Source organism: Diadema antillarum, unplaced genomic scaffold (genome assembly GCF_040938485.1).
Source record: "Diadema antillarum isolate AM-2024a unplaced genomic scaffold, OU_Dant_1.0 seq00000398_RagTag, whole genome shotgun sequence".
NCBI classification, from domain to species: Eukaryota; Metazoa; Echinodermata; class Echinoidea; order Diadematoida; family Diadematidae; genus Diadema; species Diadema antillarum.
The window spans coordinates 1,353,049-1,380,066 of NW_027271389.1; the positions used below are offsets into that span (position 1 = coordinate 1,353,049).

Here is a 27,018-nt window from a genome sequence, read left to right on the forward strand (position 1 = left end):
ATAAATACATGAATAATATATTACATCATAATGATATATGAAATATAGATAATATAATATATACATATATATTATGAAATATATGATATATATCATATATCATATTATATATTATGTATTATATATTATAATGATATTATATATTATATATAATATATTATATATTATATATCATATCTTATATATTACATGTTATATGTTATATATCATATATCATATATTACATATCATATATTATACATTATATATCATATATTATTAGGCCAAACACTTACTTTTTTCTCTGATGGTCACTAAAATCTTTCAATGTGAAATCTTAGGTAGTCCGAAATAACAAGAAGACATGACAATCCATTTTAAAACTTAGTTGCCTGATCGGGCCTCCAGAAATTTGGTGGCTCGACATCATTTTTTAATGGCCGCTGCCCACGGCTTATGTCAAGCCCTGTACATGCTGTATAAATATTATTATATAATACTATATGATAACAACCAAAAACAGGACAGGCAAAGCAAGACATAATGCTTTCCTACAGAGGTAGAAACTGTTATCCATTCTTCTTGTGTATTTGTCCATGCTCGCTCGAACTGTCCGTCGCTTCGAAATCTTTCTCTCATCAAGTTAGCTTTGGTTCGCACTTGATGGAATGTTATTGTTTGTTTGTTTTTTAACGGAGGGCGTCTACTCAATATGCCATCACGAATGTTAATGTTTTTATGTGTTTTTGTTTTACCTGTACATCAATTTACTCACAGGTTATTTCCTGAGATTTGTAGTTCGCATTGTTAATAATATTATCCTCATCAAGTCATAATGATATTATTTACAATTCAAATTCATATCAAATTCCAGTTTACATTAAACTGCATCCCTGTGTGTGGTATTGATTGACAAGCTCATAGAATGGTTTGTCAATGTTGCGCTCGTGTATAAAGCGTGTGTGTGTGCGTGTGTGTGTGTGTGGGCATATATATCCTATATATACATATACCTTTGACAAAAACATTGGTAAGAGTTAAAATGAGTGAAAGCAGCATCTTTTTTTTTTAATCCATGAACGGTCAGGACCCGGAGAAGACGAATGATCATTTCTTGTCTTAGCTGTGGAAGCATCGTCATAAGATTAGGCATTAAACTATCATATTCCAAGAGACGCTTACAATATTTCATATTTAGATTTGCTGTAAATCAGTTCACTTTGCCTTCTTAGCGTGGGACAGCAAAAAAAAAAAAATAGAGATAAAAAAGAAAGAAAAATTGGAAAAATATCACATAATATCTCTTTAAACAGATTTATCGAGTGTACACCCTCTAAATCTCTGTAACTATTAAGGTTCTTGCCAAATTCAAATTGATATTTTGTTTGGCCAAAAGCGAGTAGCTGCAGCGACCTTTCCTTGAGTTGCGGCGGCCAGCGGATTTTTGTCAAAGGCCGCAGCGTGGTTGTCGACGTCTTCGTGCTGCGTAACGTCACGCAACCCACCGATTACGATTTAGCATCTTGCCTCGTCGAAGAGCACTGCAATAACCAGACCGACTGCGACGTCATCGACATGATAATGATGGAGATCGAGTCCGTGATCTGTCCGGATGAATGCTACTACATAAGCATTCCACACGAGCCTTGCAACGGTGAGACAACAAAAAAGAAGGAACAAAAAACAAAATCAAAAACAAAAAGTGATATGAAGTGAGCAGAGCTAAAAGAGGGAGAGAGAAAGCCATACAAGATTGCAAGGGATACGAAAGGGAGAGAGAGAGAAAGAGAGAGAGAGAGAGAGAGAGAGAGAGAGAGAGAGATATGAAATTATTAAAGGAAATAAATGTTTTGTGGACACCTGTTGTGTCCTCAAGTTTTAAGTCTATTTGTTTGTAATTTGTGGGAATATTTACCCAGATCAGAAAAAAAAAATCTTCTTTTCTTTTCTCACAGAAATGAGTATTTGGGGTTTAGGCGAACATAATCTACAGCTTGAAACATGGTATATATTTCTCTAAAATACTGAGCTAAGCAGTATTTAAAAAAAAAATCCCTCCCAAAAAACAAAACAAAAACAAAACAAAACCAAACCCAAAACAAAACACCCCCCCCCCCCCCCAAAAAAAACAACAAAAAACAACATGGTATATATTTCTCTAAAACACTGAGCTAAGCAGTGGTTAAAAAAAAAACCAAAACACCAAATTTCGAAGTGGTATGATGTTGCTTGCTTATTTGTGTATTATGCAAATCTGTGTGTGCGTGCAAATTCTTACGATGTCTTATCTTCCTGCTTTTATGCTTTCTCCGATAGAAGGTGGAAAAAAGCTTCAATACCACGACCTTTCTCATGCAGCTGAAGGATAATGAAATCGATATAAGGCGTGTCATTTCAAACGATCCCATCAACGACATCAGAGTAAATGCATCTTGCCTCGTAGAAGGGATCGTCTGTCGATGACAGTAATAACACTTGCCAGATCGATCTCTCTTGTAAAGGTAGGAGAATCCATGTTTCACATGCTTATGCTGCCCCATTTTTTTTTTTTTTGTATATTGCAGGGGCCTTTTTCATAAAAAGTTGCGCTTGATCTTACGCTGCCGATTAACTGAGCGTAAATCGTGAATCGAGTGTAAGTTCAATACTGAACGTAAGTCCTGATTCATAAGATACTTATGCTAGATTTCAAGAAAAAAATAGAGGGAATCAAGGGTAACTTTCAGTAGATTGAACGTCACTTGCGATCAATCGCACATTTGTTTATGGAACGCAATTTGCGATTGTTTGCAACTTACGCTCAATCTTTATGGAACAGGCCCCAGAATCGATAATACAAGGCGTGGCGAATTTTACTTAAGAAATCCTCATTCTCCGTGTCTTCTTAAGTCGACAACTCTGTATAAATATGGGAGAAAGACCAGTGGAACCGAGTTTGTTTGTTTGTTTGTTTGTTTCTCCAATTCAGCGGATGCAGAATGTAAATGCTCTGGGCACTGAAAATCTAGCATTAGTTTGTAGCAAAGAAAAATTTATTGGCACACTATAAACTGAAACTGTCTCTTTATGGGAGCTTTATACTAAATATCACGTCAAGTAATCAACAGAAACATGCGGGAGCCAGGCATTTCAATTACTTACATCATGTACGCATTTGTGAATAATCATGACAATTGTGCAGCCGAACAATGCCGAATATGATAATCAACGACATTATAAGATTGAACGTGTTTATTTAAGTGTTTATTTACGTGTGTGTGAGTGAGTGTGTGTGTGTGTGTGTGTGTGTGTGTTGTGTGTACGTGTGTGTGAGTAGTGTGTGTGTACACGTGTGTGTGTGTGTGTGTGCAATGTGCATGAAAGGCGCACCTTCAGAGGCATGTAGCAGAATATCGGAAACACTGCATTTTAGTCACTGAAATCATGACACTGCAAAAATAAGTGCAATGCAGTTATGAATTTGACACATTACATAATCGTGGTTACATTTGATGTCTTCATTTCTCAAAATAGTCAGCATTTTCTGACGTTTTACTAATTTCAGCCACTGGGGTCGTCTTTTTTTTTTTCCTTTCGTCGATTGTTATGTTATGATATAAACTTTGCTTGCATAGAAGTGTGTAAGTAATACATGTATTTGCATTATGGTTCTTCACGTGCAGGTTGTTCTTTATTTATAATCTTACTATATCAGTGTATACGGTGACACATCCCGTATGTCCGCATTATGCGTAAATCTCAACGAAATGTCTTTGTAAAGCTGCGTTTACATCATGTTACCGGAGGCCACGGCAGTCACGTTATAGGCCACCATGGACAAAACGGAATAGACTTGAGACAACGAGGTGGGACGGGATGGGCAAACGTGACAGGCCGTGATTGCCGTGGATGCCGTGTCAGATTTTTAAACTGTCAAACATTTTGACACGGCAGTCCTGGTGCAAAAAGGTACCCAACCTTGGAAAACGGGGTAAACGCAACAAAACGCGACTGCACGTAATAGGCTGTAACAAACCTTGAAGACGGTCTGTAGTGGGAAAATAGACTGAAAAATGTTGTGTAGTCTACCCTGACCAGACGCTGTAGGATATCTTTAGATATCTATCAGACGCTGTCTGATATTTACATGTTCACCTGAGCGAGGACTGGAACGAACAAGACTATAATACGGATGGGGAATAAAGGAGAATATCCCATCTACCCACGGCGCATTACGTTTCGGGCAACGGGGCTGCCATGGTCGCCGGGAACATGGCGTAAACGCAGCGTAAGAAATAAAGTCAAGAGTGTCGGGCCTTGATATTGCTAGCAAAGAATTAGATTATTCAAAAATTTTGAATACTTAGCAATGAAAACCGGTTAGGTGGGTAGCCAAAGTATGCTAAGTTGTTGAAAAGAACGCCATACAATTTTTTCTTTCTTTTTTGCTAATTTACCAGAAACGGGGGAAAGCAAAATTGCCCTATTGAATTTGAACATTGGTGTTGAAGAACTTATCACATCGTTCAATTCAATTTCAATTATTTTTATATTTCTCAATGAAGGAATGTACATCAAATATGATAAAATGAAGTGAATCGTTATTGGCTTGGATGCACAGTAAATCAATGTAAACATATAAAACATAGCGGTCAATCTTCGTAGGTTTTGGCACTGTGTATAACGCTAAAGAAATAATGATGGAAACTACTTAAAAGCAAGCTTGTTGAAACGCATATGATTGAAATTCCTTCATTACCTTCATTACCTAACAATAATAGTCAGAGCCTATTGACCGATTCTGTGACGCGCTATGTGTATTTTTGGCATGGGCAGCGCCATACTGGGTGTATCATCCGACCCCACCTCCGCACTCCCCCACCCCTCTCCCTACATTAGCACGCGCGCAGAATGAAAAACTGCTTTAGCCAATGGGCGTCTCGTACTGAGTGCGCGAATGCTTGCTAGTGCGCGAACCTTTGTTACAAGTGCGTGATAAACATGTTGCCAGGGGGTCGGGGAGAGCAGGGGGGGGGGGGGGGGGGGTCGGCTGATACACACCGATACACCCACTATGGCTGCGCCCTGTGCCGTAAAATGTCTGCTGCCCTCAACGAACCCGAATCGGTCAATATGAAAGTACGTGGTATGGAGTTCTTCCAGTTTGGAGTCGCTTGACATTACCGTGCTTGTAAATGTGCAACGCTCTAAACATCGTCTCTGCAGTATACGTGTACCAAAATTCATGGATCTTTCGTTCCTACAACCTCTAAACAAACCATTTTATACACCCAACAATAGCAATAGTAACAACGACAACAATAACTACAAAAACTAAAGTAATGATAAAAGCAAAGTTCTTATAAAACGCATTTAAGACTTCAAAAGAATTTCAATACATTTTATACACGACATTATACAAAATATATCAACAAAAATTACAATAATTAACATAATTAATATGTTTTATTCTCCCATAACCATTTTTACACATACGTCATGTTCGTACACACCAGAGGTCAACGTTACAAATACATCTGTCGTAATTGCATAAATAAGTTCAAAGTCAACAAACATTATGCAATTTTTCTGATTTTGTACAAATAAGTTTTGAATTTCTTTTTGAAATTGTCAATCGGCGTCTGACTTTTCAATGGGTCTGGTAGAGAATTCCAGAGTTTATGGGTGCAGCATTAGAAAAAGCCCTTTCCCCATAAGACTTTTTACGGATGGATGGTATAACGAGTATAAGTTTTGAGCAGAGGATCGGGGACATCAAGGAAGCTTGTATGGGGTTATGAGCTCTGTGATGGAGAATACGGGGGCTGTTACATGTACTGTTTGAAAGTGATGAGAAGGATCAATGCGGTATTTTGAAAGAAAACCAGTGCAGATCTTGAGGGTTCTTGAAGTTTCTTAGGCAGAAAGTTCACTTCGCATTCATCAGTTGTTGCAAAAGTAGGGCAAGCCTCCGTCGAGCTTTGTTCTTGCTCAGGAAGCCTTTAGTGAACAAAGCATGCATATTATAGAATTGACGTACTTAACAGAAAGAACAATCTATTATTCACGTTACCGTCGATCGGTGTGCTTATGATTATAGTGACGCAAGCGAGCGTTTCTGGTGAGTTGGTCGCGGAAATTGTCGAGACGTTTACGCCCGGACAGGAGGGTGGAGGTGAATGTGGCGGCAGAAGACGGGACACAGGTTTCGATTGGTCTCAGCGCCCCGTCGTTAGCCGATAAGGAAGGTAACAGCTGTACTTGTGTGGCATGAAAAGAGAAGTTAAGGGATGGTACAGTATTGGTGGAGATGAGGATTCGGTTTTTTAACTTTTTGCGAGATACCAAGAAACCATTTATGAAATGGTACAGAGCATGCCATTTTAAGAAGAAATCAAAGTTTATTTGATGGAAGTCGGTTTTAGAATGGCTGAGACTTCCAAAAACAAAGGAAAACAAAGCGATCGTAATAAAATGTGGGTCCCACAATTTATTAGTATAGCTCTGTTTTGGGCATCTCAGCCATTTCATAACCAATTTTCATCAAATAAACATTGAATTCCTCTTGAAATTACATGCTCTTTCATATTTCTCATTATCTCACCCAAAACTATACAAGCCCTTTAGAATTAAAAAAAAGAGATAAAGATGTTGATGAAGGCCATGTAATAACAGTTTAGTTCCACTTAGTGCCCATTAAAGGAACTGCCAATGCAAATGCTTGTTAGCTTGTGTTTTGAATACTTATGATACTTTATAATCGTTGATGTTGTATGTGGCCGAACGAATGTCTAAATACGTGCCATATACAGTCAACCCAACTAAAATCGAATCCAAAGAAACCAGAGAAAACTATTCCACTATACTTACGTGAAATTTGACTTAAACAATAGAATAAAAATAAGAAGGCGTTAATATCTATGTGGAGTTTAAACATCTCTTCGACCTAGCCAATCTACGATCTTGTGCGAAGTCGACAAAGGCAAGATTGATAGTATATTTAAACAAAAATACAATTTTTGTTAGGATACAAAAAAAAAACCTTCCACACTAAGATTATACCAGTGACATCATCTGCCAATCATTGCAAAAGTATACGTGATTAACAAAAGACATTGGAATGCGCCTTTTCTGTAGGCTGAGCATGTAAATTGCATGCTTCCTCCTGTTATTAATAATTCGGTTATACAAAAGACATTGCAGGAAAATGTGCATGCTATGCTCGGTCTATGGGAAGCTGGTGCACGCCATTGTCTTTTGTTAATCATGTTAGTGCTTATAAAGGGGAAATCCAGTCCAAAAATAAGTTGATTTGATAAAAAAGAATAAAATCTTACGAGTTCAACGGTAAATAAATTTGACTGAAATCGGATGAAGAAAAATAAAGAAGTTATGAAATTTTGAAGTTTTGCTAATTTCTGCAAAACAGTTCTTGTACAGTGGATATGAATATGAAAATGAGTGAGCTGCCCATGTCACAACCTCACAATTTTTCATTGAAAGTGTAAAAAGGTCTGAAACATGATGTTATTCCCGGTTTAATAACTTCAGTATAGTGATCAGGTAGATATACCAGGATTTGAGCCTCGGGCATAATTGCGTTTTAATGAAAAACTGGAAAGTCTGTCATAAATTTTATGAACAAACTATAGTATATGGCAAGTTGTGAGGTGATGACATGCTCACTTTAGCCATTTCCATATTCATATTGACCGTTCAAAAACTGTTTTCCTGAAAAATCAGCGAAACTTCAAAATGTCATAACTTCCCTTATTCTTTCGCCCACTTTCGATCAAAATTATTCCGTTGAACCCGTACTATTTTACTCTTTCTTATCAGACTAACTTATATTTGGATTTGATTTCCCCTTTAAAGCAGTTATTATCCGATGACGTCACTGGCAGAATCTTGGTTTGGATTTCCTTTGTTATCTGTGGATGTACAAAAGTAATCTGAAGTTATAGCAATAGAAAAATTGTTATAAGATACATTGCACATAATTTTATTCTCTAGATTCATCGTGGCCATGAGATCAGGGTATAACGAAATTCATACAAGTCAACATGAATTTGCTTTGCATAGTCCCTTTAACAATAAAGAGTTCATGTTCAATTTCTGGATACAAAAAAAAATAACTTGCCATCCCAACTGCCCAATATAATCTGTAAAAGATTAGAGAAGTTTTTTTTTTTTAAATTTGAATTTGTTTAATAGATTAAGATTGATAAGCAGGGGATATAAAGATAAACGGAAGTGAGCAGAAATGAACAGGTTATAGACTGGTGTGAAAATACCAAACACAGATTATATTCCTATTCCACGGATTTACTGATTTATCATACAATTACGAGCCTGGCTCAATGAAGCGATATGACTTTAATATTAAGACGTTATTCATGGTTCGATAGCTCACATGCACTGCGTGATTTGTTATAATCTGTATCATCAGTAATGTAAATGTTAATATTAAAATATACTAAAACTATATAGGCCCTAATATATACTATATTATATAAACATGTTGAGAATTCATGTATTGGCTCAAATATAACGAAGAATCAAGAAATAAACTAGTAATGCATTTTTTTTTTTTTGGCCGTCGAGACTCCTGAAGGAGGTGGAGGCCACCGAAAATTCGAGTCCAATAAACTCATTCTTTATTGGCCAAAAAAAAAAATGCATTGCTAGTTTATTTCTTAATTCTTCGTTACACTATATATTTTATATTCATATATATATATATATATATATATATATATATATATATGTATATGTATATCTATATATATATATATATATATATATATATGTATAATATTATATATATATATGGATACATACATACATAACATGTACTATACTGTGTTAAAATACTCTCTTTTAGTTACGCGCCAAACGAAAAAAAAAAAACCCATAACACTTGACTCTCCATTCTAACAATTCTCGAAGCCTGCAAGTGGGTCATATTTTACCTGTGTGTTTTATATCAACCTCGAAGTGACCGTGGCCGCGTCAATGATCAAGCCCGATGACCCCGACATACAGGTTGAGGGCGAGACGAAAGGCGTAGTGCTCAAAATCGACTCCGTGATTCTCGATCTCGTCTTCCTCGACAAGAACGGTTCGGCCCTCGTACTCAAGGACGGCGAGACGATTGATATCGTCTTCGATTCCGAGAAACCGGTAGGTGGCATACAAAGCTATTCATATCGTCTCTTTTTTACGGATTAATGCGCTTAGAAACATCAGTATTAAGCGCTATATAGATGTTATTCATTATCATTATTATCATTAGTGCCTGAAATTCAAATCCTGAGCATGCTTGCAGTCGTCGCGACAGCTGCAAGCGAAGCGTCGCTTCAGACATTGTCAAACACGTCAAACACTCTATTTTGCTGCTTCGAATTCCCTAGCGTTTTAACGCTTAGAAACTACAATGACGGCCTTCCATGTCATCACAATCATAAGCCCTTTTTACACTTGTGTTTCTTAACCCCGGACTTTCTCTGACCTAGGACTATCGTTAGTCCCGTGCCATTTTTTCAGCTTTTTACACTGGCCAATTAGTCCCGTACTATCTCTTGTCCGGGGCTAAGGAGAAAACTGACCTTTTTACACTCGTATAGCCCCAGACTTTCCAAACCACATGAATATTCATGATTACGCTGTGCACTGTACACGTACACGCACGCACCGGCAGCACTTGATTACCTCGTTTCTGATTGGTCAGTGGGGGTCGGACTTCGTCTCCGTCGCTTAGCCCCGGATTATTTTTTCGTTCTGTTTACACTCACTTGCTCGGCACCGCAATTGCGGTGCTAACCGTGTTATTTTGCAGGGCCAGATAGTAGGCAGATAGACCTTCTTCTCTGATTTCGTCTCTGCATGCCTCTGTCATTTATTGTCCTGGTTCCCCATAGCACTGTTTCTATTTATTAATCTCTCATAATTCCCTGCATAACTGGATGTGCATAATCTCCTTGTTCCTTTAACTTTTAGAGCTGTGCTCCCAGCATGTTCCAAATCATTGCCATAGTTACAATTTGTACTTACGTGTATTGTTTGCTGGAAAATGAACCCGAACTATACACGACATTTCAAGCGGACTAAAAAACACACCCACACACACACAGTGAAAAGGACGGAACACCCTGTGGCCATCTTCGCAAGACGCTGTTGGGCTGTATAGGTGCCCGAAGCATTCCAATCTTGTCAACATTGACGCTGAATAGCCATTGAAGTTCGTGTGAATATGGCCTCTTGCAAAGGGAAGAATCTGACATTATCTTATCAATTAACTCTGCACTCATGTAATGATGCTTCAAGTGACATTTTTCAAACAACCAAGATGTTAACAACTCTATCACGATCACGACCATCATTTTAGGCGTAGAAACGTCGCTGATGTTGTAGTCTTTTTATACGAATGAACTTATGCTTGTCATTTTGCAGGGAGAAAATGCGACAAGGATTTGTTCATACTACGACGTCGATTCGAAATTGTAAGTCATACCTACACTATTCGACTGCCTTTCTTTCCCTAACTTCACTCACAACATCATTCTGTTTGTATCTAATTTCCAACAACAGGGATCATTCTATATGTCTATCATTTAAGTGCTTTACACGCTAAAATGAGTTTTGACAAGGCAATGTGTTTAGTCGTCTTATTATCAATCATGAAGTGTTTTGTGGTTTGTTTACTATTTCCTTGTGCATACCTTCACGCTATCATATACATTTGTAATTTTCTGAGAAAGATGGTCTACCTACGGATGCTATCCATCGACTTCGACGGCCGCTACGCTGACGTGCACATGCAACCACACCACCAGCTTTGCCGTTCTTTTGCAGTTTTCTGTGAGTATAGCATCAAAAACAACATAAACATTCATCCATGGCTAGTGCCCACTGGCTATTGTGGAATGTGACGCGCATGGTTTGAGGAATTTCTCACACAGGCCCTGTATATAATGACAGATGTCATCTATCCTTCACCTTTATGTAAGTAGCTGATGTCTAATGTATACTTTTGCCACATCTTACAAGCCCAAGTTATGCCAAAAGTTTATAACAAGTCCGGATAATGACCCTCTCCTTAACGCAGTCACTGACAACTATAGCCATTCCGTATTAAAGATCGTTATATGCTAATACTGGCATGTGAGATGCGTTTGTATTTGTTGTACATTTCAATGGAAACAAAATTTCCATGTCCTATGATATATCAACAGAGATGGATCTGAGTCTGAATATAGGTTACCTATACATATTAATCACGTGACTCACAATCGACCGCATTTGAATAATGAAAGGGGTTTTCCCTTGTTTGATATTATACCTCACCTCAGGATAACGTGATCACTGGGACTAACCTGATTGTACAAACTCTTCTAACGAGGGTCCTCAACGCCTTTTCCATCGGTACACTCTTTCTGTCTGTCGTGATATTCGTTTACTTCAAGTGAGTAAATATGCCATATATTCATATTTTGAACAAGATACCCTCTGGTGTCTATTCTATACCAATGCACGTGACCGTGCATCACAACAGCAACAAAAAGTCGAACCACCTGATTTTACGTGAGGGCTCATAAAGGGGAAACGGGTCAAGCAAGTCAATCCCGATTTTTACAAAAGAGCTATACTTCTTCTACATTATTCTAAAGTTCGGGATCAAATATCAACGTATTGGAAAGTCTGCCTCCAACAGTTTTTCTACAACATTTCTTTTTTGAATAGTGGGATTAGATATGTCTTAGAGCCCCCTTTTGATTTCTTGAAAATCCTTCACACACTCTTTACTCTCAACTCTAATAACTTTTGAAAGGATAATGCTACTGCTTTTGAAGTTCATATTATTCACAAAGAGAATGTGTTCATAGAGTATGCTCAATTTCAGTTTAACCTGAATGTCCCTTAATTGTTGTTGCTCCAGTGGTTTACATACTGTTTTTTTTTTGTCCCATTCATCACACAGCGACTCAGCGAGAACAGCTTCGCAAAGATTAAGCGCTTGAATACTGGTATAGACCCTGTACTTCAGAGCCTCTTTTCTCTGTCCACACTTTCCAGAGTGTGTGCTTTCTTTCCAATATCTGGGTAGGTTAGGAACGTCCACTTGAGTTGAGTTTTATATCATTTTAAAGCTTAGAGTCCGTTTTTTGAGAATCTACCCTTAACCACAAATTCATGTTGGCGACTTTTTTAAAATATATTTTTGGTTTTGTGATGCAGGGCTACGTATATTCGATGTTATTTCTTTATATTTTTTTTTTTAATTTCTGTTCAACCACGGAGGCTCTACCACTCGGACCAGGTCAAAGTTCACATCTCGTTAGCTATTTCCCTGGCATTGGCTCAGACTCTCATGCTCTTCATGGACCAAACTACAAGGCGGGTGAGTATGCAGGCAACCAATCGAGACTCGAGTCGGCGCCATGTTCCTGCTGAGTTGCGAAGGCACGGTTGGAATGCATGAAGAAACATGAGAAAAGCAAGGAAAACACACCAATACACACACACACACACACACACACACACATGTACATGTATATTAATTATAATTATGATTACATATTATTCACTTATTTCACATTTCTGTCGGTGGTAACCCTTCCAGAAAAACTATAGTCCAAGTGATACATTCTTTTTTAGAAATAGAATTAGCATAATCGGAGACTATGCCAAGCATCAAACAATCTGCCATATTTTTTTTATGATTTTGGCTGTAGAAAACGCTAAAGGTTGAAGAAGGGCAAACAGAAGCATGGTAACTATTGGAAGTGTCTATGTGTGTATGTACAATAGACGCTCTATACAGACGCTACGAGCCGAGGCGTCTCTTGGCAACATAGAAACTTAACTTTGGAGACAAAATGGTGCTCAGTAGTCACCGCTTCTTCCATTCCCGACAGTGTGATATCGACATACACGGACAGTGTACTGATAATTGTCAAAAGCAATACAATATATAGTAACCATACGTACAGATCCATGGCAATACACTGTTATTGATAGAACATTGTCATTCATAATATTATTATACTTTGGGTGTTGGGGTGCGAACAGGTGGTAATGTTTTCTTTCTTTGTTTGGTTTTATATATCATAGTAGTAATTTAGTTTTGATTCGCTTTGAGCTGCATGAGAACGGGAAGATGGTGGCATGATAGATCAGATCCGCTGCATCATTTATACTATTATATTATGTTTTGCAATCTCAGGTTTCATAATCATTGTATTATAATGTTTCTGTTGATACTATACTAGTTCATGATTGTGAATATTATGTGTTTATAATGTACAAGCAGGGCCTCCATCATCCATGAACAGTTGTGTTCAACTCATTGATGGAGCCTTGCACCTGTGAGAAGAAGGCAAATGAGTAGATAAATTAATGAATAGATAAATGAATGGATAAATGAATGAGTAAACGTGTGTGTGTGTGTGTGTGTGTGTGTGTGTGTGTGTGTGTGTGTCAGTGTGTGTGTGTGTGTCAGTGTTTGTACGATGATTTAGGAAACGTGCTCCTGTAAACCTGAGATGAAAGCTTAAAAGTAAGAAAAGATCGAGAACTCCATTTCAAATGATTTGCGACTCTTATCTCTCTTTCTTTCTATCTATCTATCTATCTATCTATCTATCTATCTACATCTCTCTCTTTCTCTCTATTATGATTCTATCTATGTCTATCTGTCTCTCTCTCTATCTATCATGATTCTATCTATATATTCATGTATCATGATTCTCTCTCTCTATCTATCTATCATGATTCATTCTATCTATCTATCTATCTATCTATCTATCTATCTATCTATCTATCTATCTATCTATTTTGATTCTATTTATCTACCTATCTATCTTGCAGACAATGTGCAAAGCCATCGCCGGATTGCTGCACTATCTGATGACCGTCTACTGTGTGTGTATGCTGCAGGAGGGAATCCTGCTGTCGCGCAAGGCGTCTAAGACCCAGAAACCCCCCGTCAAGGGATGGGTGCTCGTGCTCACTGCCTGGGGTGCGTGTCCGACCAATATCAGGGCCCCGTTTTATCAAAAGATAAAATCGATTTTTAAGTTCCTTACCACACAGGCTGCCATAGACTTACAGTTGAAATAAACTTTAAAATCAATTTTAACTCTTCATAAAACAGGGCCCATAACAATCAAAAAAGAAAAATGAAAACATTAAAAAATCAAAATTATTCAAAAAAATCACAACAAATTAAAGGGGCATTCCAGACGATTTTCATAATTTCACATCATGTAGTACATAAAGCGACAGCTCTATAAGTAGTATGTGTAGATTTGTGGAATTAATTGTGGTCCTTGAGCAGAGAAACAATACTTGAAAAACCTTTAACAAATTACACTGAACAATGATGAAGACATAGGAGGCTCACATAATTATTTCAGAAATGTAGCAGTGTAATTCCATTACAATACCACTTGCTTGCGAGTTCACCTGTGCATATAATCTATGCATGCCTTCTTCTTTTGTTCTACTTCCTTGAGCCCCAACTCATGCATTCTTATGGTGAGGCTGTCATGTCACCATCCTTGTTCATTGCAATTTGTTATAAATTTTGAAAACATTCTTTATTCTTCACTCCAATCATTATTATATCTTGAAACTCTGTACTCAATATAACTAATTTACACTTGTTCGAATGTAAGAATCTGAAAATCATCTGGAGGTCTCCTTTAAAACCACCAGCACCACTTAGAATACAGACGCTGTCAGCAAGAGCAGTATTAGGGAGCTTTAGATTTTGACACGCGGACGTTTGAGACGACGAGTGCGCTGGACGTTCTCCTCTCCCCTGCGTCGTGCTGAAAAATAGCTTTAGATTACGCTGGGACACAACGTATAAAAAATAAAATCGCGCCTCGTAGTATGATCGGTGCATGAAGTAGCTCTCTACGTTGCAAACTGTGCGGACGTAAAAATAGCCCAGTACGCGTAGTGAAAAGCTCAGGCGACGCAAGCTAAAAAAGATCGACTTGACGCGCACTTCTGCGCATGCTCAAAACATTTTTTTCCCCTCTGAACGTCCGCGCGTCAAAATATAAAGCTCCCTATCACAGCTGCGAAAATCATGAAGTCGGTAGTCATACCGCCACCAATATCAACTCGTCCTCAAATCCTCATGCAACTATAGCTCACGCCAATGCCCCTACCGACTTCGATATATGTATATTCATTTTTACAGCTATCCAAATCCAAATCCGTATAATGCATGCCCAAGTCTTTATCAAATATCTACATCAATGTTCATATAAATACCAATATTGATGACCATGATGCTTCTTTATACAAGATATTTTTTAAAAATCCTCCACATCCAACTATTTGTATAATCATAATCCATGTCCATATTCATATTCATATCTACATCTACATCTACATTTACATCGATATCCATATCCATATCCGTATCCATATCCTATTGTCTTATCAGTATCAATCTCTATATCAATATCAACATCAGTATCAACATCAATATCACAATATACATATATCATTAATTCATATCAATATAAATATGTGTTTCCCTACTTCTCACTCAAACCCGTAACCAAATCCATTTCCATACTCATTATCATACTCATCGATATCCCTATATTCATATTACATGATCATACATAGCACCTTTATGTTTATCAACATTTACATAATGTATCTACATTGGTATCCACATTATATCTACTCACATCCATATCCATGATATCCATATCTTAGTCTATATTCATGTTGATAGCAATACCCACCTCGTGCATGTCGGCATACACAGCCACACCCAAAGCCACAGATAGCCAAAGCTATATACTGTATGTACATTCTGTAAAAAAAGAAAAAAGAAAAAAGTATATATATATCATTCCAATATCCATAAATTTCCATACTGATACCACCCACTCCACGGCTTTTACCATGTGCAACTGTTTATAACATCATTAAAACCGATAATGCCTTTGCTTGTCCAGGTATCCCGCTGGTGATGGTAATTACCCTCATGTTCACCATGCCGGATGGATACGGATCCGACACAGTGTAAGTTAATCTGACATTTGTTGACACTTGGGAATATACTACGTGCATTTGCTGACATTATTTTTGGAATTCTGTTGGATTGTGATCGTACGGAGCTTGTACAACATTTAGACATAGTCTCTGCCTAAATCAAGTTAATCTCCACTAGTTGACACCTTGGAATATACTACATGCACTTACTGACATTATTTTTGGAATTCTACTGGATTGTGATCGTACGGAGCTTGTGGAACATTTAGGCATAGTCTCTGATAAGTTGCATTTCACAAAGACGGCAGACTGTGGTAATAATTTTAATAATCATCGCGTTCATCTAGGAGGCTTATGGCTTGTCGGAAAGTGAAAATTAGATTGAACTAGAATTGGAATTGGAATTGGAACTAGACTCTCAAAATCAGATTGAGCATGATGCATTGATATCCAAATTGTTCTGCATATCCATTATTGTAAATTATCAAATTTGGGTTCAGTCAATATTTTTTTAAAAACTTTATCCGGAACAAATCATTTAATCAGCTCATCCTCCTCTTTTTATTAATTTCTTTTTCTTCTTAGAGAGGATAATGTTTGTGCAACATGCGTTTTTGCGTTGTATGAAAGTGGGATCTGTAATTTCTGTCCAGGCTGCATCGCTTTCATGTATAGCAATATTAAATGTTTTTGGTTGAGTGTAGGTGTGCAGTATAGATTGTGCTTATGATTTTGATTTGCGATGATGCTTGAGTAATTTGTGTGCATTAGTGAGTACGTGTGTAGTGTGTGTGTGCGTGTGTGCATGCATATGATGTATGCGTATTTTGTGCGAGTGATTGCGGCTGGAGGGTTTTTGATTTTTTTGGATAGTTGGCATTATATTATTGTTAGAAAGGGCAGCTAGGGAGAATTGTTTGGGGGGAAGGGTTTTACTTTTCTTATAGATAAGCGTCCATTTTTGGGAATTGATAGTTTGCTGTACTAGTTATTTCATTTCATTTGCTACGATGAAAACTGAAATGCATGTATCATATGTTATCTGTGTGTATTTATTTCCAAGTGCGGAAATGTTGCTAAAGGAACTATTTTTCTTACGTTGTACAGAAATACGAAATTGGATTGCTGTTTTTGGTATCAGTTGGGTGGAAGTTAATTTATAATTGAAAAAAATAAGAAGTGATTGTGTATGATGGCGATGTTAGAGTGTCTTTAGAGAGACGTTGATTGTACACAATCGTCAAAACATACATCATCTGCGTTAGACTGATACAGTCGTTTGGTTTTTCTTATCCACAGCTGTTGGCTGACGGTAGAAGGCAAGACAATGTGGATATTCGTTGCCCAGATATGCGTTGTTGTGACGGTAAGTAGATTGAGACTGGTCGGCCTTGGAAAACGCCATAGTCATACGATCAGATCCTACAAGACCTTGCACAAAAATATAAAAAGCCGCTAAGTCAGTGCTAAATTAAATGTTAGAGATTAGAATCTAATGGGCGGGGGGGGGGGGGTATGAATGATGAACGTTTTCATCAGTTTTCTCCGAGATTACTGTGTTTTTTTTAACTACCTTCGATAGTTTTTTTTTTTCGCAGTCCTATACCTTATCTTTGTCATCTGTTTCTTTCTTTGAGAATAAAGATGAGGATTGTGGATATCATTTGATCTGATCATTGTGCAGCGATGTTTCTATCTACGCTAGATAATTACAACATGAAACCTTCAGCTACACGAAGAGTACGTCCTTTTACCAGTCACTTACCCGATGAAATAGTATGGCTTCATCGTCACGGTTGGGTTACGAGGCCGGGTTAATACTTTAGTCCCACTCCATCCATGCACGTGATTGAGAATTGCAAATGCTCTGAACAAGAGTTTTAACCCATGAGCTTCGGCTTGTATGATGGATAATAGCTTGCATGTTTTTTATGTTAATCGTAACCATGGCTTTCGGTAGCCATGGTAGTGAGGATAGGGTGGAAATGATCACCGTTCAATGGTGAGACAGTTGATTGATGTTGATGCCCAACATCATTTCAATCTATACCAGTACATGTATACGTTCATGCGTATTATAAATAAATCAACTAATCTTTCTTATGTGTTCGTCTAATAGGCCCTATAGATTACAACAGAAACACAAACCTGATACTCGTCATATCACGAGCTATTCAAGGTGGAGCACAGTGGTCTGGTGCGGTATGGCAATGGTATAGTTGACATGGCTATCGCTGGCTATGGGAAGTTCCAGGGTTCGAATACCGCTCGCTCCGTTTACCTCTGATTATATTACGATGTCTCGCCCATAATGTCCCTCTTCAGACAGGTGTATTAAAACGTATATGCTTGGCATTGCTAGATTCAGTAAAACCTGCCTTAGCGGTATCCTGTCTGTAGCGGACACCTGCCGTAAATGGCCAGTAAAAAAAAAAATCTAACAGCCACGTTAACGACCCTATATCTATAGTGGAAACCTGTCTTTAACGGCCACTTCTTTCGTCAGGATTTTAGACAGGATTGACTGTATTACAAAATGGCAAGACTCTCTCATCGACAAGTGTCAACACTGTAAAGAGGATAAACGCTCTTAACACACACACATACACACACACAAACACTTTATATTACTCATGATATACTCCCGAATATTGCAAATGTATTTTCTTCTTCTTCTCTTTTCTTTTGTGGCAACAGGTAAGCAGCGTGTTACTGTTCTCGATTATGCAGACGTTCGTTTCCCTGAAGGCGAACAAAAAGAAGAGTGACAGCGATAAAATCAAGTGAGTTTTGGGCGAAAAGGCAAAATATACTCTTTCATTCCTTGTATATCATCTTCTCATGACGATTCTGTTTCTCTGTTTTTGTACTGATTTTGTTCTCCCAGGATTTTCAAATTGATTTCAACAGGAGAAAAAACCAAAACCCTCCAAATCAACATCAACGACAACAGAAATTTGAAATAATGAGTCAAAGACGACCTTTTTTTTTTAAACACCAGGGTTTGCACATTTGCTTGATTACTGGCAACAGAAATAACGATGTTTTTATTATTTGATGAATGTAAACGTGACCAATACCATCGTTAAACAAAAACAGAATCCTAGAAACTCAATAACTTGCTGGCTTTGGCCTGAATGCAACAAAAATGGCTTTTGTATGTGTGTGTTACTGTCTTTGTATTTAGTTGATTTAAACATCTTTATCTAAATCATATTTAAATCATATTGATCGGGTATCATAGATGAGCATGCTTTCCATGTTGACTGGTTGAGTTAAACCTACCATTCCCGTAACCTCGTGTTCACTGGTCTTTCACCCCCGTCAGAGCAACAGTCCGCGCCGTACTCATCATGATTCCACTCCTTGGCTTGGTGTGGACTTTCAGCATCCTTCAGGCTGCCACGCAGGACATCTTTATGCAGTACCTCTTCATCTTACTCAACGCACTCCAGGTAATCGTATGGCCTCCAATCAAGTCACTCCAATCAAACTCATAAATATTTATAATCATAAAACATCATTGATGCATGAAAACGAAGTGAAGTGATATAATGAAATGAAGGAACCAGTAACTCAGTCAGTGAAACAATCAGATTCTTTGGAAACTTAAATTTATTGTTTTGTTTTTCGATTTTTCCCCTTTTTGAACGAACCAAAAGTGTGTGAGTGTGTGTGGGGGGGGGGGGGGGGGGGGAGCTTCAGTCCCCCAGCCCCCCGCCCCCGGTTCCCGCGGCCCCTGCTGGTCATTCCTACTTCAACTCAGTATGCTCTTGATGATAATAGTATGGTCTGCTATTCTACTCTATACCTTCGGTAGCAAAAATACAATCAGAATCATCAGCTTTTTGCCTTTAAGCAAAAAGAAAGTGGTTTGACCTGAATAATTATTACCGAACACAGCTCTGAAAGAAAGTACTTGTAATGAATAGTTTAATTATCATCATCATTATCATCATATGATAATCATGATTATTATTAGTGTTATCACTCTATTGCAATCGTAACTGGCAGCAGCATTGCTATTACACAATTAAACATCAAAATATTGTAACATGAGTACAAATGAATTTACTCAATACCATTTCAAAGTCATACAATCTCGAAATTACAAATCACTGTACATAATAGACTAAAATGATGAAATTGATGAAATCTAAAGTCTTTTTTTCATTACCGTACTGCAGGGACCTGTGTTCTTTGTGTTCCAGTGCCTGTTGCATCATGAGGTATGTAATTGGTTCTGACATCTCATAATTATTCAGTCACTATTATTTGTAGGGCATTTCGAGGGAATGCATTTCGAACAAAAGTCACTGAGAATATTGAGCCTGTTTTGGTACAGTGATTCCGGTTCTTTAAGTAAAAATAGAACCCAAACGTAGGTGTGAATTGATGGAATGCAACAATATTAAAAGAACGCATCAGTGACGTTTGGGGAAAATTGGACGTTTCGTGTGCGTTTTTCATTAAATTTTGTGGATTTCCTTTTATATTCTCTTTATAATGCTGTCTATACGTGACGTCACAAACGTTGCAGTCTGAATTCTTATGCAGCGATGGCTGCACCGAAACCGTAAAAATTCACAAAGTGTTGCAACGGATTGGCCAATTTTTCTCACACTTCCCTGCATGGTGTGTTCTACTTAATTGCTACATGCACTCAATTAATATGTATGTTTGGGTTCCATTGTACTTTAAACGCTTGATTGTGACTATCGTATGTAGTTTGTAAGTCACATCTTTGATTAGAAAATAAATCTTTTGAGGATTTTTCTTCATCCTGAGCAACCTAACAGAATACAACCAATCAACCCAAAGACAGTAGAAGATGGGACAGAAGATGGGACATACTCAGTTTGTTTTAATTAACGAACCTTGTTTCATTTGCGGATTAACGAACCTCATTTCATTTGCGGATTTAAAGAACCTTGTTTCATTTTCGGATATGACAAAAATTGTTTCATTTGCGGATTTAACGAACCTTGTTTCATTTTCGGATATATCGAACCTTGTTTCATTTTTGGATATAACGTACCTTGTTTCATTTTCGGATAAAAGGAACCTTGTTTCATTTTCGGTTTTAATGAACCTTGTTCCATTTTCGGATTTAACAAACCTTGTTTCAATTTCGGATATAACGAACCTCAGAGACAGAGAAGGGGGTAGGAATTTTACGCAAGTCTACCATGGACATGATAGAAGCATACTAAGACAATTGCGGCAATGAATGCATTTTGCTCTACTTCTCTCAACTATGTCCCCTTATAACCTATAGGTTCAGAAGGTGATTTGCCGCAGTCGTAACAAGGTCGACGATTCGTCGAAATGGGCAATGAGCACCTCGTCCACTGCTATGACGGAGAAGAAGTCGGGAAAGTTCGACAAGGAATTTTAAGCACCTGCCCTCACGTCATACCATAAACTGGTTCAACGAATGACCTAACAGCTTTTGTTTGTTTGCTTGATTCTTTGCTTGCTTGCTTGCTTGTTTTTGTTTCTTTGTTTTGTGCATGGTGGAGCGAGTGCACGGTATCCAGTGCAGGTTTGATTAAATTCAAATGCAATTTCAAACTGAGTACTTGTACATTGTTTTTCAGTGGAACTTTATTAAATAAGCTCACATGACTCACTTAAAGGGACTGTACAGTACTGGTTGAGGTGGGGATTTATGTTTGAACATTCCTAAGTGAGATACTGAGAAACCTCTTATGAAATACAGAAGAGCATGTAACTTTAAGAAGGATTGAACATTTGTTTGATGAAAATTGGTTTTAAAATGGCTGAGATATCAAAACAAGTGATAAAATAAAACGCGACAGGCCACGCCTTATATTAGGATCTCTTTGTTTCACTTTGTTTTTGGATATCTCAGCCATTTCAAAACCGATTTTCATCAATTAAACTTTTGATAGCCCTTAGAATACATGTATGCTCTTTGACATCTCATAGAGTGGTTTCTGAATATCTCGCAAAACGTTAAAAGCTAAATCCTCACCTCAACCAGAACTGTACACACCCTTCAAGAGTATAACTTCTGAGAAAATCACACATTTCAGACGGAACACACCGAGGTACATAGTCAAACGAATAAAACGCATTTCTAGTTAATAACATACTAGGTACAACTGCAACGTTGTGGTAAGGTTTTGTCGAACGCACTGAGCTCTATAACGTAGGGGAAAGGCACTGTATAAAACCATTATCATAATTGCACAGGGACGCACATATCAAACTCTCAATATTGTTAATTGATATTGTTAATATCAATTTGGGCAATTTCATCACAGACGGGGTTCCATGTTTTCCATCGTCTGAGATTGTGCCATGGGTTAAACGCCAATCACATAAAGTGATACATCAAGTTGAAATCGGCAATATGGCGTCAACAATCACGTGGTTAGTAGGCTAAACTTTTATGACTTACACTGCCATTATTGCGTATTTCACAGATGTTAACGCTCATGTACAGTGCACTTGCAGTGAGATTATTAAAATGTGGTTCTGGATCTTTATCATGTATATTTCTTACAAATCGAAATACTGATATCGAGGACAATTTTAATTTTTCTTTTAAGCTCATATTGTGATCATTCATCGTCCGCCGTGCGTTAACTTTTTACATCTGCAGCTTCTTCTTGAAAACCCTATGACAGATTTTCACTAAACTTGGAAGGTATTGCTCCAAGGGTGATAGGATCTGTTTTTAGTTTTGTTTTTGTTTTTGCTTGTTTGTTTGTTTTGTTTGTTTGTTTTGAAGAAGCACCATGTATCCCTCCTTGGGATTCCCCCAATTAAGGAATCTATTAACATCTTCTCTACAGCCAGAACTGATAGAGCTTTAAATAGTGCGATGATTAAGTACATTGATGACTGTAGGTTCAAGTTTGTTCATGGCGAATCCGGAGGTGCCCCATACTCTTAAGGGCCAGCTAGAGCGGGGGGGGGGGGGGAGGGGGGGGGGCGGCAATTTTCACATTTTCATCTTCTTCTCGAAAATGCATAATCAAATTTTTACCAAACTTGACAGGTATTTTCGCTACGACGATAGAATTTGTACAAATGGGCATCATTCCCCACTTGGGGCTCCAAGGAGGTCCAGAACCCCCAAATTAGAAAATTCTAAAAGAAAACAAAATATTCTAAAAGACTAATAATACCCTGAATGAATTAATGTACGTTAGTGAGTGTACTTGCAAATTTGCTTATGTCAGATCCAGGGGAGACCCCTTCGGGCCGGGACAAAATCTGGGGCCAGTGTCCACATTTTGATCTTCTTCTTGAAAACTTGGCAGTTATTATTGCCAGTGTAAAAGAATACGACAAACGAACACCATACCCTCATGGCGGTCCCGCAGAGCTCCCCCTGTTTTGCTGTGTTCTTCTTGGATGTATAGTCTGCAAGAATGTGTGGAAAAAATAAACATGCGATTCTTGGGTTAGCGCGAGTCCCCCTGCTCTCTCTTGTTATATTTTTCATGTGAATTTCTCACATTTCGCATTACAAAATCAGTTTGCACATGATTGTGTTTGGTAAAGATTGTGATCGTTGATATGATTCAGAAGTAGAAATATACAATATATTGCTCATTTCTTAATGGTATCAGATTTTTCATGGATTACAGATCCATGTGTTTATGTGATATATTTGGTAAGGTGCATAGATATTCAAAAGCAAAGTTCTCAATTGAGTTTTGTTCATTTTCAATCTGTACATAATCATCTGCAAGTGTGTGTGTCATTTTCATCGCAGCCATTCTACGTTTTATTGAATGCATTTTTAGGGATAGAGAGTTTTGTGTAAAAATGTTTACATAGTCCAATTCAAATGGTGATGTTCATGTAATCAACAACTGTAGACCAGAGATAACTACTATAAAGGCTTGTATAAATGATGTCTATACTTAAAATCCTTTATGAGTATGGGTGTGTGAGTGTGTGTGTGTGTATGTGTGTTTGCGTGCGTGTGTGTGTGTGGGTTAGTGTGGTGGGATGCTCGGTTTTACAGGACTTTGTGCCTTATCTATCCTTATTTCGCCGTCGTGTGTGAACAGAAATAATTCAAGCTGCAATTTCAGTCATAGGATAGAACCATACGACGATCCACTTTATGCACTTTGACATTCAAAATACAACTTTTTAGTAATGTAAAAATTAAGCAAAGTAATAAAGTAATTTCAGTAATGTTTTAGTAACGTATCAATAAATGTCATTTAACAATTGTACAGCCATGATTAGATTTAAGAGAAACACCAACTTGCTGGTAACATAGATTTTTAAAATTTCCTGTTAATGCTTGAAATATACCCAGGTCTTTACACTAAAATCTTCAAATGTGAATTTTTGGTGGCCGGAAAGAGATATTTTGTGGACGAAGAAAAGAAAACACCAACAACGACAACAACCAGAAATATAAACATATCTTCTATGTTTATATCGTGTTTAGGTCTACATTATATTGCAATTATGTTGTATATAATCTAAATGTTTTCTATCGTTGCATCCTGTTTATAATCGTGGTCATAAGTGCCGGCCTTATAAACTTCAACAAATCGTTTTTCTTTTTCAATTTATTTATGTATCTTGCTATCTTTTCGCTCTCATAATTAACTTCATCATTATTGTATTGATTAACAATTAATATGGATTTGATACAGGTGTTGATTTGTCAAATAAAGGAATTATCATAGAGATTGGGAAAAAGCATCATGAAGCTATGTAAACTGAAGATAATTCATCCCGCAACTAGAATTTCCAGAATGGTATCAAATTCCCTTTTCGTACGCTATAATAGCCCCCACCTCCCCCCCCCCCCCCCTCGATCGCATTTGATTTAGGTTGCAAATTCACCCATGAATATGCTTAAGGTTATAACATTATTTCATAGTAAATCTATTACTGTGATTTAGCAAAAAATTGATCACATCATCAAGTTAAAAAATGGATTTATAATCTTCTTCACAACCCTGAACTCGTAGGTGAAGCAGCTGAACATGACATCATTACCTGACAATTTCCAGGCCGCGCTATAGCCCAAGGGAAATTTGGTTTACTCGAAGTACCTCTTGCTGAGTTTTGTCGATGTATGCACTTCATAATCAAAAGTGGGAATTAGAAGTGTTTGATAGGATATGTATCTCTTACATCACTTTATTCAAATTTGTGCAAAATAATTTACAATTTTTGTGATTAAAGTCTGTTAAATCTCTCGGCAGAGATGAGAAAAGAGTTTGCTCTTAATCGTATAGAGTTCATGGAGTTGCACTTTAGTTATTTGATAGATTCTAATTTACTTCCACTTTGCGTTAGCAAAACAAAGCGTTACCGAATTTCAATGATTATAATGATACAGTGACATTTGGTAGGATGTTTTGTGATACAACTGACTTTCGCATATGCATCAATGTAATAACTCGAATCTTTTTTAAATCACTGCTCCCGAAGGTAAACAATACCTTTAAAAATTTAAGACATTTCAGACTCGAAGATCTCATATATTTTCTATAAATCGTCGATGCTTTGTAGATTGTTATGTAAGGCTTTGTTTACAAGAATCTTAGTTGCAAATTCTTGTAAACAATTTTGAGTCCCACTGGACCACCGCTAATGTCGAGCCCTGGGCCCTGTTTTATGAACAGTTACAATTGATTATATAATTCATTTCTGTCATAAGTCTGTGGCAACCTGTGTGGTAAGGAAATTTATAATCGATTAGACCTTTTGATAAAACGGGGTCCTGGTATACAATTAGCATGAATCTCGGATGTTTCAATAAGTAACTGTCATATGCACTATGTATATTATCTGGTTTAGCACAATCAGGCATGCGCAATGATATCGAAATGCAATACTTGAAATACAGCAATCGCCTTCTGCACTCAACCGTCCCCATGTTTAAATATCTATTAGTGTCGTCAATAAAGTATATTCTTTTGGCCCAAAACATACCGTTGCCGTGTCTAGTATTAAAAGAGTTACATGTCTCTTGAAGAACATTACACACAGTGTTCTAGTGATTGGCCTCAATAATAGAGTATATAAAACAATCCCGCATACAAATAAATTGTATCCTTCGCATTAAATGCTGAGGTTTTGTGATAATCGAGCAACGCTTGAAAGTGAAAAGGGGTTACTTTTCAGTTGCTAGATTGTAAGCCAAACACCAGGATAAAAAAAGAGAGACGTGATATCAATGTGCACATAGTATGGAAGAGTTGTGAAATGGTGATATAATTGCAACTTCAAAGCTTGGTGAAATTTCCAGCACTTTTTAGTTTTTCGATTTCTAAATTTCATATGCGATTTTAATTAATGAAAATTCTATATACCATTCTGCATATCACAGCTAACATGAACAGTGTGTGGAATTGCTCTTTAAATGAATCATGTCATTGAATGCGAGTGAATGGAGACATCAGACCATGTTTCACAAATACTTTTTGTGTCTACTTTGCCAGTGCATACATTGCGAGGAAGCGCTCATTATTATGGCGGACGGTTATGGAGTTGATACGTCACTGGCCCCACTTTAGGGATAAAGATTTAAGATTTAATTTTGACTATCATAATATGCATGTGTGTGTGTGTGTGCGTTTGTGTGTGTGTGTGTGTGTGTGTGCGTGTGTGTGTGTGTGTGTGGGTGTGGATGTATAAGGGGGTGACTAGCTTACAAATGAAGCAGACATAATGGCTGTAACTGCATGGGGAAAAGGGGCTATATAGTTCTGGCATCTTTAGACTCAGAGATGATCGAGTTTCAAGATGGCTTAGTGTTTTGTTTAATAGATAAAGCTGTGTTGAATGATCACAATCAAAACCCAACGAAACTTGAATGGGACTAGTATTCGTCAGAAATTTTGAATCAAACTTTAAAGACAAATTCGCAAAAGATTCTAGTGCAATATACGTGACCTGCTGAACGCTTTCATTGACACAAAACGTTTTGCCAGTTGCATGGGAATTAAATTGCTCGCACACAAATATATTATGGGAGATAGTTCGCGTTGGTAACATCATGGTAGTGAAGCAACAGTG

The 27,018-nt window shown here is 37.5% G+C and overlaps 1 protein-coding gene across 1 annotated transcript; it reads left to right on the forward strand.

The window, feature by feature from the left end:
- Positions 1-522: 522 nt before the first annotated feature.
- Positions 523-21,382, forward strand: LOC139732067 (adhesion G-protein coupled receptor D1-like). Its single transcript, XM_071642943.1, has 14 exons — positions 523-538; positions 1,376-1,633; positions 8,957-9,141; positions 10,411-10,460; positions 10,719-10,818; positions 11,310-11,422; positions 12,259-12,358; positions 13,828-13,978; positions 15,948-16,014; positions 17,284-17,350; positions 18,682-18,767; positions 19,313-19,439; positions 20,172-20,213; positions 21,263-21,382. Exons 1-14 carry the CDS (start codon positions 523-525, stop codon positions 21,380-21,382), a joined length of 1,482 nt encoding a protein of 493 aa, XP_071499044.1.
- The last annotated feature ends 5,636 nt before the right edge of the window (positions 21,383-27,018 follow it).

Bases quoted from the DNA above. Each gene is read 5' to 3' on its own strand.
- LOC139732067 (XM_071642943.1), top strand. The intron at 10,819-11,309 runs GTGAGTATAGCA...ACCTCACCTCAG, and splicing joins CCGTTCTTTTGCAGTTTTCT to GATAACGTGATCACTGGGAC. The intron at 20,214-21,262 runs GTATGTAATTGG...TATAACCTATAG, and splicing joins AGTGCCTGTTGCATCATGAG to GTTCAGAAGGTGATTTGCCG.